This window comes from Candidozyma pseudohaemuli (genome assembly GCF_003013735.1).
Source record: "Candidozyma pseudohaemuli strain B12108 chromosome Unknown scaffold00001, whole genome shotgun sequence".
NCBI classification, from domain to species: domain Eukaryota; kingdom Fungi; phylum Ascomycota; class Pichiomycetes; order Serinales; family Metschnikowiaceae; genus Candidozyma; species Candidozyma pseudohaemuli.
This window is the reverse complement of record NW_020194435.1, coordinates 549,454-564,861: the sequence shown is the minus strand read 5'-3', so window position 1 is coordinate 564,861 and position 15,408 is coordinate 549,454. Positions and strand designations below refer to the sequence as shown.

Below are 15,408 nucleotides of genomic sequence, written 5' to 3'. Positions count from 1 at the left end.
TAACCGTGCGTTCGCAACCCTTGTTGATATATCGCAGTATACCACAGTTTAAGCTTAGAAACATCGTACTTTTGGGCTCTTCATTCAGCCCTTTCTCTGGCCGTTCTTCTGCGGTGAAGCGTTCTGTTTCTTCGGCAGGCCGTTCGCCTTGGCATTAGTCTCGGGTTCCTGCCCTAGTTTGATCTGAGACAAGTTAATGATAGGAAGTAGGCGGTTGTACCGAGCACAGTATTCCTTGATGGTGTTTTGAACCTGTGTGAGCCGTTGTTGAAGGGCATTCTGGTATTCTTGTTGGCTGTGTTTCTCGGGAATGGAGGCTAGCTGCTTGAGAAACAAGGACATGTCATTTCTTAGGATGTTGACTTCGGCTTTGAGTCGCTCGAGCTCGTCAAAGATAGCTTTACTATCGATCCGCCCGCTTGCGATGTCGTCTATTTTAATCGGCCCGGACAAATCACTCATGGTGGTGGAGAGTACCTTTAAAAGTGGAGAGTTAGAGATGTCGCGAATGTGGGAACCCGCACAACTATATTGCCTTGGCGTCTAACATTATCTATTTCTACTGCGTAGGGTGACTATTCCTTTTTCAACGGTCCAGCCGAGTTTGTACTGTTCAATGAAGCGATCTAGATCGCTGTTGATGAGCTGAGCCATTTCGTCGGCGGCCATTGTGAAATACAGCACTGTGAGACACTTGGCCATGTGGCGCATCATCTTGCCAGACCCGAGCTCCATCACCTGCTTTCTGGGTTCGTCTTTTTCGTTTCGAAATAGCTGCATCCATGTTACATAATCGTCAAGATCCCATGCCTCGAGCACGGCGTACAAAGGATCTTGTCTGCTGAAATGGCGGAAATATAGCAGCCATGCTCTACCACTGTCATGATTGCAGTGAGAGATATGTAGCGTCATTATAGCGGCCACCGAAGCCGTCTCTTCTTTAGTCATTAGGTTAGTTCGTAGAAGAAACTGCCCGCATGGCACATACGTCTGATACTTGCCGACGCTGGCTCCGAACTCGAAAGAGTACATATACACTTCCTTGGTGAAGTTGTCCAATGTCAAATGAAGCATTGCCTCTCGTAGCTTTCTGAGAGAGTCTAGGATAAGATCCGGCTTCTTGCGGTCCATCTTTTTGATGTCGCTGAAGTAGGTCTCACGGGCGGAAGCATCTTTTTGAAGCTTGTTCTCCTCGCCCCGCGACACGTAGCCATAATCCAGCTTTTGAGGTTTGTTAAACCTTTCCTTTCTCTCCTTTTTTTTATCAGGCTCTGATTGTGGACCGGACTTGGCCCTCCGGTTTGGAGGTACATACTTCTTGGACATGTACCGGTAGTGTGCATCAGTCGCGCTACTGCTTCTCGGGCTTGATGCCGGCTCGTTTCTGGTATAGAGAGCGGCTTGCAAGGTAGCGTTCGCCAAAATTAAATGTCGCCACAACAAGAATTGCCAAAACGCTGACGCCTAATGTGAGCTTGTACACCTGTCTGTAGCAACCGTTGCCAAGACTGCAAACTGTCACCCCCAATTCGGACATGACAGTGTGTCTGTCGTAAACCTTACCAAAGTGGTTGGTGAAGAAGAAGGAAGGGACGATCGGGGACATTCCCACGAGACCCCAGTTTCCTGAGAAGTTCTCCATTCCGAAAACATCTCCGACGATAATTGGCATTATGCAAAACGTGAAACCGTAGAAAAAGCCCTGAAGCATGGAGGCCCACTCTAGATTATGCGGATCGGTGATACTCAAGCCCATGATCTGTGTTGCCACAAGGCCGATGCCGGGGATAAACAAAAGCCATCCACGGGGTTTCCTGAAACTCTGACTAATAATGTCACCTAAAATGCCGGCCAGAAGGCGGCCCACACAATTGGCGACAGACAAAAGGCCCACTTGAACCTGCTGTTCCTGCTGGATGACGACCTCCATGGGGACGTACTCTGCAGTAGGGTCAACCGGCGTCGTGAACGTGTTGGTGACCAATGCCTTGACCATATAGCCGACGGTGTAGATGTACATTTGGCCTAGCGATGCAAAAGCGCCAGTGGCAATGAAAAGGAGCCAAAAGCGGGGGTTTCGTAGCAACTCGAAACCGGAGAGCTCTGAATTATGATGGAGGCCGTGGTACTTGATTGGCTCAGAGTCAATTTTTTGTCCGATCGTAGTCAATTGGATGATCTCGGAGTTGCTGGCTCTGTGGCGCTTCGGCAGCAAGTCTCTAAAGTCACAAAGCATCAATTGCGGCGAGCAGATGACGGTTATCACGCCCACAGACAAAATCAAGAAGCCGAGAAAGCCCGAGGTATCACCGGGATAGTACACGGACGCGACGACGGAGTAAAACATCGCCGACAAGCCGTACAATGCCAAAGGGAGCGACGTGGCCACGCCTCTGATATTGGGAAACAGCACGGCACAGCATTTGAGGCATGCTGAATTGATGAAGGTGGACCCCAGTCCCACGCTAAATAGCAAGAAGCACAGGTACCATAAGCTGGACAAGGCCTGGGAGTATTGCCGTTTGAGGCCATAATACGCCAAACAGATGGAAGTTCCGCCTATGAACAAACTGACCGAGTATCCCTTGCGGTCGACAACAACTCCAGCCACGGGTCCCGTCACGGCAACACCTAGTGATCCACAGAGTGCTATCAAGGAAGAGTCTGTAGCCAGGTAGTTGAGTCTTTGGGCCAACTGGGGCGAGTAAGACGAGTATAGATACAAGGTACCGCAAACAAGGCCCAAAAAGGTACACAGGAGGAGAACGAGCGACTTTGTGATTGTAGAAGGCATTATTGATGCATTGGGTGAAGTAGGTGGGTCGCGCTGATTTAGTGAGGTGTATTCTCACCTCGGGACGGAGACGATCTGGAGAGGGGGGTGTGTTCAGGATAAAAGTTGCAGACAAAAAAAAACTAAAGTAACAGATGAGAGATATTTTTTAAAGAGGGGGTCTTTTGTTAGCTGCATTCGAGAGATTGACGTTGAATTTTGAAAATAGGAAAGTCTATAAGGTGCTAGGGCATAAAGTTTGACCCAGTGAGTCTGCAGTGTACCGCAACGCGAGTCGTAATTTTCAGGAACAGTCGCCAGACATCAGGAGAGCATTGTGGCAGCGCAGAAGAGTCAATTTCAAGAACCTATAAAGAAACATCTTTTAAAAAGTCAAAACTTCGTCAAGCTCCCTCCTTCACTGAGGAAAACTACGGAATTTTTTGCACTGCCTGGTTCGGGTGGATGCGCAGTTTCAGGCGGTTTAAGAGAGTTATGCGTCGATCAGCTGTGGCCTTCAGGCGCTACATTACAGCCTCGCTGACTCACTTCAAACGGCGATTTATAGTTTGAAGGCGGTGAGTTTTTTGGTTTCTTCATTCGAAAAACATGAATGAATCGCCTTTCGATAAATCGTTGATCTGTGGGAGCCGGATGTCTGGGCGACTTGGATGTCAATCTGCAATTGGGATGACACCACTGTATTGTCTGGACCAAGCAACAGCTGACGTAAAATTTTGCTCTCTTCACCTGCTTGGATTATTATTGCAATTTGGAGAGTATTCACTGAAACAATGGTCCCACTGGCAGTCAGGTGTGCTGTTAGATTGGTGATTCTGCTGTTTGCAGCCATCTACTCGGCCATCAATTGTACGTCAACAATAACCGAAAGCTGTAAGTAAGAGATTTCGGAGAATCTACAAAATATAGATGCCTCTACCTCTTCTTCACTTATTTGGAAGTAAAATCACAGTTCAGATTTCTTGCTTCCTCGCTCTTTATGACAGCTCCCCTCAGCCTGCTTTTGGTACCCTCGCCTGGTGCGCAGCTTTTTGCAACCATTCTTGTAACCACAATACCAACTTCCCATGCCCTTGGTAAAATACGATGAATTCCCCCTCAATGCTACAGTTACTGCCGTCTCGGAAATCGAGGAGAGTCTCCAGGAAGCAGAGCGCCTTTTCGCCTTGCTTTTGATGATCTTCTACATCATCTTTGTGTTTCTCGTGCTGGGAGCCGTCGGACTTGGCATCTACGTCTGTATCGAGAGACTTATCGATAATCGTCGCCTTCAAAGAGATGCAAAGATATACGGAGACCCTATGGGCAGAAGGGCACCAAGGAGAGTAATGGTGGGCAAATGGTTCTACAAACAAAGCGACTCTGCATCCACTGAGGAGCTCAATTCTGAGGAAGCCTATGAACTAATGGTCGCTGAAGGCCTCATAGTGCCGGAAGAGGCACATACCAGGCGACCGAGAGGTGGAACTAAGGTTGATCCACCTAGTAGCCGATCCGGTTACTTCCCACTGCAACAGGGCTTTGTAGCAGCTTATGTTACAGACGAAGATCCTGACAAGCTTGATAAATTACATAGCTCTTCAATGACGTCGAATAATACGTGAACTATCGCAACGGTAAAACGACCAGTTTTTCGCAGCCATTCCTACACTGGAGAAGTAGCATCAAGCTCGCATTCAGCTTCATCCAAAGTGATCCATGACAATTCTGCCGGCTCTACGAATAGCCTTCTTTGGCTCTGACAAGTTCAGTGTCACGTCCCTACGCAGACTATACGATCTCCATGAAAGGAACCCGCTGCTTGTCTCGTCCATCAAGGTGATTACCAGATCTATCAAGCCTACCGGTCGAAACCTCAAGAACATGGTAGACGTGCCCATTGGCGAATATGCCCAGCAACGGGGTATACAGACGTTCAGGTCGGACTCACTGAGTCAAACACTAGACATCCTCGACACTGAAGAGTTCGATCTTGCCGTGGCTGTTTCGTATGGTAAGCTAATACCGGGCGGTTTCCTCAACTCTATGAAATACGGCGGGCTCAATGTCCACCCGAGCTTGTTGCCAATGTACAGAGGCTCTTCGCCAATACAATATGCATTAATGGATGACTTGAAGGAGACAGGTGTATCGCTTCAGACGCTACATCCTACCAAGTTTGATCACGGCTTGATACTCCTGCAATCTCAACCTGTCTCAATTCGGGAAGATGACAACTTCATTTCCCTTTCAGAGCGTTTAGGGGAGGCTGGTGCAGAATTGCTTACTTCTGCTATCGAGAAGGGCTTATACGCTGACCCCGTTAAGCCGTTGCAACTGCATTTTGCACCTTCATTGGCACCTAAAATAACACCCAAAATGGCACAAATAGACTGGAACAAAACAGCACGGCAAATAAAGCGCTTGAGCGATGCTTTGGGCCCTTTGCATGTCTACAAGGAGGTTGACATCACGAAGAAAAAGAAAAGGGTCCATGAGCTTCAGAAAGTTATCATAAACGACATTAGCATATCTCATAGTTGTCATGGTCTTCAAAACCCTGGTGAATTCCTTCTCGATCCCCAGCTGAACAGTCTCATTATTCGTACTGTTGATGGGTCCATTGCAGCTAAGAAACTAAAATTCCAATTCTGCGGCGATGAAGACCCTGAGACGTTTATGAAGAGATTAGCGAAGAGGGCGGGTCAAACTCTTAATCAATTTGTATATAAATCCTAATTACTGGATCACCTTAGCATGCTCATTGAACTTTTCAACTGCAACACGAAGCCTTGCGTACAAGAAATCCTTGTTTTTCTTCTCCGAGATGGGTATGAATGGACCTTCCTTCGCCTTGAGCTTGATAGAAATACCAGTACTCTCTAAGCCGATGCTCTTAACCTGGTCGAAGTTCGTCACCCAAATGACCTTGAGTGAATCGATAGAGAAGAGTATGATTCTCTTGAACGTAATCACCACCGCTTTCTCTTCTCCGGCAAGTAGCAAGTGTGCCAAGTAGGTCTCATTGAAGAAGCGTCCACCATCAATGGACTTAAGCCAGAACTGTCCCTGCGCTTCTCTCTGGGAGTATGGACGAATCACCTGGTCGTAGGAGACGTATCTGGGGAGACGAACTTTCTCTAAGCCATCTGCGTCGAAAACTGTCGTGGTATTTCTGATACCCTCGCCCACATTAGAGGCAAGATCGAAGAATCCAATCGCAGTTTTGGTGGGGAGACCAACGACACCCTTGCCAAGTCCCTTGAAGAAGCCATTTGCTCCTCCCTTCGCGGCTCCTTCCGCTGGAGCAGTTGCAATTCCGGTCACTCCAGACGAGATGGACTCAAAGAAGGAATTAGCTCCAGACGAAAAACCGTACAACGCATGTTTTGGTTTGTTCCTGCGTTGGTTTAATCTTCTTCTCTCCTGGAAGGACTTATCCATGGTTGCTACCGACAAACCCTTGGCGAGGGAGCCTGTAACCTTAGCGAATGAGTCCGAGAAGCCAAAGACAGACTTCTTGAGGAAACTTAAGCCACCCTTTGCAATTCCGATACCTAATTCTTGAGGGCGATCATTGATAACGAAACCCTGATATGGTTCGTAGAAGATATCAAGCACACCCGACGAAATGTTGTTGAATAAGCCCACTGGATTTCCTAAGAAATCAGCAGATCCCAATATCTTGTGCAACTGATAGAAGAAGGATTGTCCGTAATGCTTTTGAACAGATTCAAGTAAAATAGGAATTGGTACTCTTATGTTCTCAATGAACAATGCGTTCAACTTGATTGGAGCATCGTTGATATTACCAATGGCCATGGTAAGGACATTCACGAAAAACATAATCGTATTCTGAGATGAGGTTCTGTCCTCTGCATTAACTCTCTCTGTTCTCACGAACGACAAGTGTGTCAGAGTTGGCTGCAAATGCAAAGCCTCAAAGTAGATATCACTTGCGTCAGACAACTTTGTTGGTTCAGGAATCTCAAGATTGTTATCACAAAGCTTATCCTCAACATGCGCATTCCAACTAGCTCCGGGGAATTTAGAGAAGTCCAACAAAGCAAAGAGGAAATCTTCATCAAGTTCCATGGTCATTTCTTGGAGTAAAACTGTGGCATACTTGATGAATACAACACCGTGGGACTCATCTTTCACTTTGCAAATCGATCCTGAAAACGATGGGTGGCTATTCATCTCCTTACCTGACTTTGGAACCACTGTAGGATAAAGAATGATAGGGAAGATGCCGCCGTAAAGTTGGTTATCAATCTGAACCCACTTCAACTTCAAACTTAAGTTTTGATAAAGGTCGGACTCATTGTACCTGAGCTCGAGGCCTCTCAAAGTGATATAACAAAGTTCCTGCGATCTTGTGTTAATCAAAGAAATTCCCAAACCTTCAAAGCGGGTAAAGATCTTGGTATAGTAGTTATCATCAACCTCATCCACTTCGAATTGCAGTTTGGAAAGAGTGGCACTAGACCCTGCGGTCTCAGTCTTTTTCAACTTGTACAAACTCAATCCAGGATCGTAGTCTGAGATCACAAGCGACTGGGTGGGGCCATCAGCAACCACATTGAGATCAAGGATTTTTTGTACGTCACGCTCGGTCGCTGGCAATCTAAACGGTTTGAGATTACCAATCTCGGCTAAGTTCACAGCTCTCTCACGACCCCTGGTTCTGATAATCAACTCCTTGACAACTGCGTTTGGATAGTCGTAAGCATAAGGCATAACACTCTTTCCGGGTACCTTGTAATACACTGGCTTGTAGACTGTGTCTCGCTTGACAACCTCTCCGTTCAGATCGACATTGGGGTTAGCTTGGTAAATGTAAAGCTCTGTATCCGTGAAGTTTCTGATAGAGTAAGGCCAATTGTTGTGAGCACTCTCGACTTGAATAAATATGGTGGCATTTTCTGTCATGACATTTACTTTTAGAAGTGATTGCCCCTGGCCCTCCTTCTGGAGCTTCAAAAAGATCTGTCCCACATCATCGATCGCAAATGGGGAAGACCAGCCTTTTCCGTTGTTCTCAAATTTAAGCATAATGCTCTTGTGTTCAACTCGGTGGAGTGAGTAAAGAGGAATCAGTTGACCGGCGTCGAGCAGAATCTGTTTTGTTGAGCCATTCTCCACCAAACAAAGGGGTTCTGATATGGCATTTTTGATAACATATCGAGGTGAAAAGGTCACAATCTTTGAAAGCTGATACCTTCCTTCACCTTCAGAAATCGATACACCGAAGTTCATTTCCGTCTGTTTGTGGTTAAGCTGCACCAGCAATCCCATATTCTGACCAATGGCGTCGAAACTGATAGGAGCAGAGAGAACAGAGTCGGATATCTTCACAAGGCCTCTGTTCAGCCTTTCGCCATCCCTGTCAAATGAGAACATGTGTGGGATGTTTTCAAGGGAGCTTGAGGTTTCCAACACATTCAGGCGACTGGCTTTATCCACAACTGATAAGCTTTGACCAGTCCTATTCAAAAGGATGTAAGGACTGTAGATCGACACTTTCAAGTTCTTCTTCACGTCATGTTTAGGATAATGCATCTTCAAACGTACGTTTCTTCCTGATTCACTCCGCGTGTTTATGAGAACCTCCCGTTTGAACTCACTCTTCTTTGTCGAATTGATAATTGCAAACTCAGATTTACCGAATGAACAATCAAGAGGCTCAACACTGAGTAAGAGAAGAGCGTCAAGAGTCACAACATGGACAAAAGTGCTTTCACCCTTCTTCACAGATCCACTCCAGTCCTTCTTGCTGCTTTTGTCGTACAATCTGAAATTGAAATCGAAAGGAAGTAAATTCTCAACCTCAAGTGGTGCAGAAATCACTAAAGTGAAATGGGGATAGATCCTTGCAAGCGGCTCATCTTCGTCGTAGTTTGCTTCTGCTTGATAGTAGAACACGGAGGTTTCTCCGGTTCCCACTGATGAACAAGACAAGGCGGTCCCCTGCTTCATGAGGTCCCTCCATTCCAACGTCCCATTAGACCAATTGAATTTAGTTTCGAGGTAAGGTTTGATCTTGAGCTTGCTTGAAAAGACTATGTCAATTGGAAGTGCTTTGGTGTCACCAGCATCGACAACAAGTTCAGTGTCCCGGCCTTTCTCCGCGTCAACAAATTTAAGAGCGATCCCTGAATCAGAGTCATTTTGAACCTTGATAGTGGAACGCAAGATAATAGTTTTAACATTGTCGTCCCCCAAAACAATCTCCGTAGCAAGTCTATTGTGTACTCCTTCGATTGCTGGAGTTAACATGAATATCTGCTCGCCCACTCCAGCTGCATTTATGTTGCCGATCTCGTCATATGGCGAATCGAGAATTTTCAACCCAAGAACATCTTGTTCATTGTCAGTATCCAACTTCTCACGAATGACTCTCCAATCTTCAAACGACCATGGAGTCTTCTCCTTGTCCTTCAATACCTTCTTTTCTTTTCTCAGCTTTTCGCCTCGATCAGTCCAAAGCTCAAGGTCATAGCCTGTCTGGTTAAGAATGATATATGGAGTCACCTCATCTCTGGACTTGTGTTCTTCATCAGGAGTTATGGCTGAGAAAATTTGGGAAAGTAAAGCCACGGATCTCGAAGAAACCGTGATTTGAGCCATACTTCTAGAAACAACATCTATCATGATACTTGGCTTGGGATCAATAGCTTTAGAAGCGTATATCGAAACAGGCCATGGTTCCACCAAAGGCTCCCAAGTGGACTTTGCGTAGTTATAGATGTTCACGTAGGGCTCAAGATGACATTCTGCGCTTAATTCAGTAGACCAATTCACAACCTTAGTCTCGAACAGATTGATATTCGCATCAATAACAGGCAATTCGTGAACATCACCAATAAGAACAAATCTGGCACCACCAAAAGATGCATTGAACTCTTCGCCTTTGACAATCACTTCGGTGGTTAGTGAACGTCTTCTTCTCTTTGCTGATTCCCTCGAAAAACCTGATACCACACTTGGCGCATATTGTGAAAGACGGCGCTTGAAGTCGTCAGTTATGCTATGGTCTGGCTCAGATGAGTTCTCGATATCGGTTCCCATTGCCTCTGCGTAAAGCTCATTTGCTCTATTGGCAATCCGCATTCCCAAACGAACTTCACGCAACGAAAGTCTAACGAGCAAGGGGTCAATGGAGAGCTGAATGTTGGTCAAGAACGATGTAGAGGTCGAGCCTCTTCCGTCTAAGGCGAACGAAATCGAAAAGTCATCGATGATTCGAATATTTTTCTCAAAGTCGTTCATCCTTGTAACAAACATGCCTATACTGTCGGCGGCAAGTGAAACAATATTTTGACTTGTCACAAGAACTTGTTCCACCTTGAACACAATCGCCTCAGTATCCTCCTTAGTTGAATCAGCAAGAAGCAAAATCGATGGCTTGGTGATGTTAATAGAAAATCCAAGCGCTGAAGCCAAAGTTTGCTCCTCTTCCTTCTCTGCATTTTTGAGTCGACCTTCCAATGAATCTTCAGTGTCAGACTCATCATCTTCGGCTTCCAACGCGGCAGACACACTCTCAACTTGCAAACCTTTTGTAGCGAATGCTTGCAATCCAAACATGAAATCAAGAGCTAGGATGACCTGCGGCTCTTCAATAGTTAACATGACCGTCGTAGCCTTCTTATCTGCCACGCCCGTAGATCCTGTGGAAGCGTTGAGCTTAAACTGATCGCCCTCACTTTGAACCAGTGGAATCACCTCAGTATACTTATTCGAGGTATTCGATCTCACATCGCTAATTGTGAACGCGTTAATAGAAAGGTCCGAGTTAAAATTCTCGTCATCCTTCATGACAAACAGTGCTTTCAAGTCCTTGACCGCCATCAATGCAAGTTTCTTTTCTTCGATCGACGCCACGTCATTCGTGTTGTGGTAGAGGCTTAAAGAAATTTGTGGAATCTCCAATGCAACGTCAAATTTGATATGCTCTGGTGAGTTCTGAGCGGAGCCTTTAGGCTCAGATTTCTGAATTTCTTTTCCGTCGAAAGAAGTTTGATCCTTCTGCCTCTGAATAGAAGTATCATGAGCTATTAAAGCATTTGCGTTTTCGGCGTCGGCTTCAATTTCGTCCATAGAGTCGTCGTCGCCGGTTGCCATAAAGACAGAACTTACCTTATTTTGGAGATTGAACAAATAGTTAAGCTGAAGCTCAGACAAATGAAAATCGAGCTCTGGTAAGTTTCCAGATACTTTAAAAGTAGGCTTGTCTGCCTGGAACTCTTCAAGATAGTCAATCTGGAAGCCAATGTCTAGTTTCTCAACCATCTGACTTTCTTGAACAACATCAGCAAGATGAAACCTCGACGTAACCTTGGTGTTTCTAAGACCGGCGTACATCACGTTGTACACCAAAGAATCTCTGGTAACAAACTCATTGTTTAAGTAGAGTTCACCAAGTTCAGCAACTATAACATCGTACTCGTCTTTGCTAACATCAATGAGTTTGGGTAAACGAACCGTGGGCGCCCGGACCAAAATATTCATCTTTATCCGGATGGCATCATCAATTTGGTTTGCCTGGTTTATGGCAGCATCTCGAGCCTTATCATAGATGGCCTTCATCTGAGCAAACTTATTGAGATAGTTGAATATTTTTCCGAAGGCATCCTCTGCAAAGTTGATGGTCAGAGATCCGGTAATGAACTCAATATAGCTATCGAATGGCTCCTTGTTGGTGGCTGGGTCATATGTCTTGTAAGTGAATTCCGCCAAGTTGTCACCATCGATATTGATCAAATTACGGAAAATAGAGTCCCTTGGTGAGCCCTCGTTAGATTCATCGTGCAAAGACAAAGCTCCAAGGCAGCCACTCACTTGCAAAGCCTCTGGAAGGACGAAAACCTTGACATTTGCTGTGCTCAATTGTAAAGTGGCCAATTTTAGGTCGTCCTCGTTGAGGACGACGATAATACTATCGAGGTTTACCTTCACGTTGATTTTTTGAGGAGCAACTCTATCATCTTTGTAATCGTTGTGCTTCAACTTGTCGGCAGGTGTTTCTTCCGCATTTGGATCGGTGAAGGTGTTCAACATGAAATTAAGAATGCTCAAGTATGACATTCTTGAAACCACACACTTCACGGCAGACATATCCACGATTATGTCCAAATCAAATACTTCGATATCATTACCCTTAAATTCGACAATTCTTTGAGTCCTTGTGAGATCAACTTTGAAAAGTTCTTCTTGCTTGCGGTTGACGGCTTCAGTTTCCGTAAAGTTTCTCGAGGACACCAACTTTTCAAACTCGGGAACGCCAGACTTCTCAATATGGTCGATAATATCAATGTCGATTAAGGTCAAGTCAAGGTGCATATCGTAATCAGTCTTGTAGAAAGTAAATCTCAAGGTGTCTCCGATGAGGTTGAGGAAGGGCTCTGCTTCCAATGTAACAGCATCCTTGCATCTCTTCAATGACATATTCACCTTTGATACTTTAAAATCCATTTCAAACATGTGTTGTGGGTTCTCGGGCCTCTTGGCATTTGTGAGAGTACTCATAGATTCCTCGACGTCCTCTAGCTTGTATTCTTCTCCTTTTTGACCAAAGGCATGGAAAACACTGTTGTCATCTGCATCATTATCAGAAAGATCTGGTATAAGGACATCCACAAGCTTCATGATGGTTTTGTATTGGAAGTCGTTGAGCGCAATGTTGATCTCTGGTATTTCTCCACCAACTTTGAACCGTGCCAAGTTCGTAGCTTCGGGTATGATTGATACACCTAGATTTAGTTTGATATCCAAGTTATTGAGCATGACAGCTGACTGTTTTGAAGTCTCTGTATGAAGCTGTTCCATTGTATCCTTGATCGTAGAACCCACGAGGAACTGCGCATCCTGAAGATGGAGGTTAAATTGATCATACATGAGTGTTTTGAGTGTGGTCCAGTCCTCCTTGTCGTAGCTCTCTTTCGACTTGATTTCTTCAATGGTTGCTTTATCAACCAAGTTACTCGTGACGCTAAGGTGACCAGCATCCAATATAGCCACGGGGGATTTCCAACTCGTAGGATCAAGGGGAAGAATGATCAATGGCGCCTGGAGATCGAGCTTTACATTGATGGTCTTATGTTCTTCTAATGCATATTGAAGACCCAATCTGGTTTGCGCGGTGATACCTTCCATCGTGGCCTCAGCAGCATTCATTATAGCTCCAATAGTGTCAAGATGTATCTTGGGAGGTTTGAAAAATTTGATAATCTCCTCGATAAAGAATGCGTTGTAGAAAATAGTCATGGAATTAAGTTTGGCGAGAAGAATTGAGTCTGCGCTGCCGTCCAATGGATTATTTTCGAAAGATACTTGGAAGAACGGATCTTGTTTTTGGGACGTTATGGAAGAAGATGCATCATGGAACTCCTCCACAGATTGATGAAGATCTGAATGGACATGCTTAACGCTGACAATATGTTTGTAAAGAGTCTTTGAAGTCCCATCCTCGACCTTAAGCTCTTGCAATTGGAAGTTAGCAAGAAAAGAGTCGGGTCTTTGATAGAGCTGTGTTCTACAGCCCTCGACAATCACTTCTGCCAAGCTAGGGCCATGTTTCACAGGCTTCAAGGAAATGCCGGCTTTTTTGACGGTCATGAAGACCTCGACAGTAACCCTATCGCGTGGAATATTCACAGCATCAGTGATAGCGTCATCTTCGTTGAAGTCGATAGTTTCATATAAGGCTTTGCGCTGTTCATCTGTCAAAGTGAGGTTCAAACCGCCCTCAGACTTAGGAGCCTCGATAGTTTCCTGACTCTTGTTGCCATACCACCATGAAGAAATCCAGCCACCCTGCGATACTGGCTGTGGTGTTGCGGGAGGAGCATTGAGCTTCTCCTTACGAATCTCACTTCTGGCTAATGAGCGGTAAAACCTAATATCCTCGTAGGGTAGATCCCATTCCAACTTCTCGAACATGGTTTCGTCCAGCGCTGAGAGCGTCTTTTTGAGGACTTTCTGTTTCCATAAACCGATGTATTTCTTCCTCTGGTCTCTTCTCTTCTTGAAGTGATCCCAGCTCCAGCAATAGTTTTTCTCGTGAATCTCACCGAGGATGCTCTTTGCTGTGTATCTGAACCACTCTTTTGGATCCTCTTCAACAGATACCTTAGGTCTGTATTTGCGGAACTTCCACGTCTTTTGGTACCAATGAAGCTTGGAAGCGGTCCAAAGCACGTCTCTATACTGACTGCTGTCGAACTCAACGCCAAACTCATCAAAGAAGAGCTCAGTTGTTATATGCGGATGCGTTTCAGTGGCACCTGTTTTGTAGACGGTAAGACGCCCTTCTCCGGAAACAGGTTTGAGAAGGTACTGCTTCTCAGATCTGGTCGCAAGTGTGGATTTAAGAGCCTCAAGAACCTCGTCTGGCGTACCTGAAAAGATGCTGGAGCTTTCCGTGTTCATGTAGCACGAGAAGTTCTTGAGCATGAGTAGCTTTCTGGAAAGGCTCTGGGTAATCGAGATGAAGCTAGGCTTCCATTGATCATCCGTCGAAACGGCCGACAATTCATCGAGGGTAAGGCCCAATGCGTACGGTGAGTCTGTCAAAACGCCTTCGTCTTCATAGCGAACATGGATGTTCTTGATGGTGACCTGCAAGTTGTCGACGATCTTGGTGACCAAGCTTTCGGTGAAGGACTCGTTGGCGGCCTGGTTGTCACCCTTTGCAGCATTGAGATTGGAGGCAATTGCACTTTGTAATGCTTCCAAGTCCTGAAGCTTTTCTTGCTTGAGCTTCTGTTCCCTTGTAGCGTCTTCATCAGCATCAAAGTCATTGATGATGATTGGAGAGGCAAGAAGGTACACGTCCTCAATTATCACCTTTACTGGCTTTCCTTTCAAATTAGACCATGGAATCAGTAACGTAAGCTCTCCCAAGTGGCCAAACTTGACATCCACTGGCAATTTGAATTTGTCTAACGACTCCTTCTTAAGTCTCAAGTTCTTCAAGCGAACGTCACCAGACCATATTCCTATGTTAAGCTGCTTGGTATCGAAGTTTTCTATGTAAGACCCCAAGAAGCGGTTCAACAATGTTGCAACAACGGATTCAAACATGATCTAGTACTAATGGATGAAAAAGGCTGTGCTGCTGTGTGGACCAACAAGCATCAATAGAGCAATCTAGCGAGTGGTTGTGTATACAATTGTAAGACAAGACCTGGCACGTCAATCACCAGTGAATGTAAATTCAGACAATAGTAATTTTGACGTGATACTCTTAATAGTAGGAGAGAATTAAGAATCTGAAGATATTCTCATTGTTCAATGGGTTCATAATATGGAAGACTAGTGGGAAGTGTATACGCACACGGGCTTATGATGCAGAACCGTACTGAAGATCCAGCCGTATGGAGTTTATTGGGTTTTGGCTTCTCGTTTCTATTGTTGCTGACTGTGTGTGTCAATTCCACTTTTTAGTCCATGTCTGCACCGAATGAAGCGTTTATCATGTTACCCTTCCGGTAATGTATACACTAGATCTAACGTTGCAGGGGTCAAGTCAGGGGGTTTTAGTCAGCGGAGAATGCGCCACCTCACCGAATTAGCCACAGTCAGAAGAATCTGGGCTTTATGTGTTTTTGATGTAATTATGATTTTTCGAA

The 15,408-nt window shown here is 45.3% G+C and overlaps 6 protein-coding genes across 6 annotated transcripts; 2 read left to right on the top strand and 4 right to left on the bottom strand.

The window, feature by feature from the left end:
• Window positions 1-84: 84 nt before the first annotated feature.
• Window positions 85-462, bottom strand: MED3 (Med3p; the record flags this gene model as incomplete). Its single annotated transcript, XM_024855694.1, has 1 exon — window positions 85-462. The coding sequence occupies one exon, from the start codon at window positions 460-462 to the stop codon at window positions 85-87; it is 378 nt and encodes a 125-aa protein (XP_024715293.1).
• An 87-nt stretch (window positions 463-549) lies between these two features.
• Window positions 550-1,326, bottom strand: C7M61_000241 (uncharacterized protein; the record flags this gene model as incomplete). The annotated part of the gene is made up of 1 exon (XM_024855693.1): window positions 550-1,326. The coding sequence occupies one exon, from the start codon at window positions 1,324-1,326 to the stop codon at window positions 550-552; it is 777 nt and encodes a 258-aa protein (XP_024715292.1).
• A 25-nt stretch (window positions 1,327-1,351) lies between these two features.
• Window positions 1,352-2,794, bottom strand: C7M61_000240 (uncharacterized protein; the record flags this gene model as incomplete). Its single annotated transcript, XM_024855692.1, has 1 exon — window positions 1,352-2,794. The coding sequence occupies one exon, from the start codon at window positions 2,792-2,794 to the stop codon at window positions 1,352-1,354; it is 1,443 nt and encodes a 480-aa protein (XP_024715291.1).
• A 1,067-nt stretch (window positions 2,795-3,861) lies between these two features.
• Window positions 3,862-4,398, top strand: C7M61_000239 (uncharacterized protein; the record flags this gene model as incomplete). Its single annotated transcript, XM_024855691.1, has 1 exon — window positions 3,862-4,398. The coding sequence occupies one exon, from the start codon at window positions 3,862-3,864 to the stop codon at window positions 4,396-4,398; it is 537 nt and encodes a 178-aa protein (XP_024715290.1).
• Window positions 4,399-4,492: 94 nt separating this feature from the next.
• Window positions 4,493-5,388, top strand: FMT1 (methionyl-tRNA formyltransferase; the record flags this gene model as incomplete). The annotated part of the gene is made up of 2 exons (XM_024855690.1): window positions 4,493-5,312; window positions 5,360-5,388. 2 exons carry the CDS (start codon window positions 4,493-4,495, stop codon window positions 5,386-5,388), a joined length of 849 nt encoding a protein of 282 aa, XP_024715289.1.
• A 124-nt stretch (window positions 5,389-5,512) lies between these two features.
• Window positions 5,513-14,860, bottom strand: VPS13 (membrane morphogenesis protein; the record flags this gene model as incomplete). Its single annotated transcript, XM_024855689.1, has 2 exons — window positions 5,513-7,845; window positions 8,005-14,860. The coding sequence occupies 2 exons, from the start codon at window positions 14,858-14,860 to the stop codon at window positions 5,513-5,515; spliced, it is 9,189 nt and encodes a 3,062-aa protein (XP_024715288.1).
• Window positions 14,861-15,408: the final 548 nt, after the last annotated feature.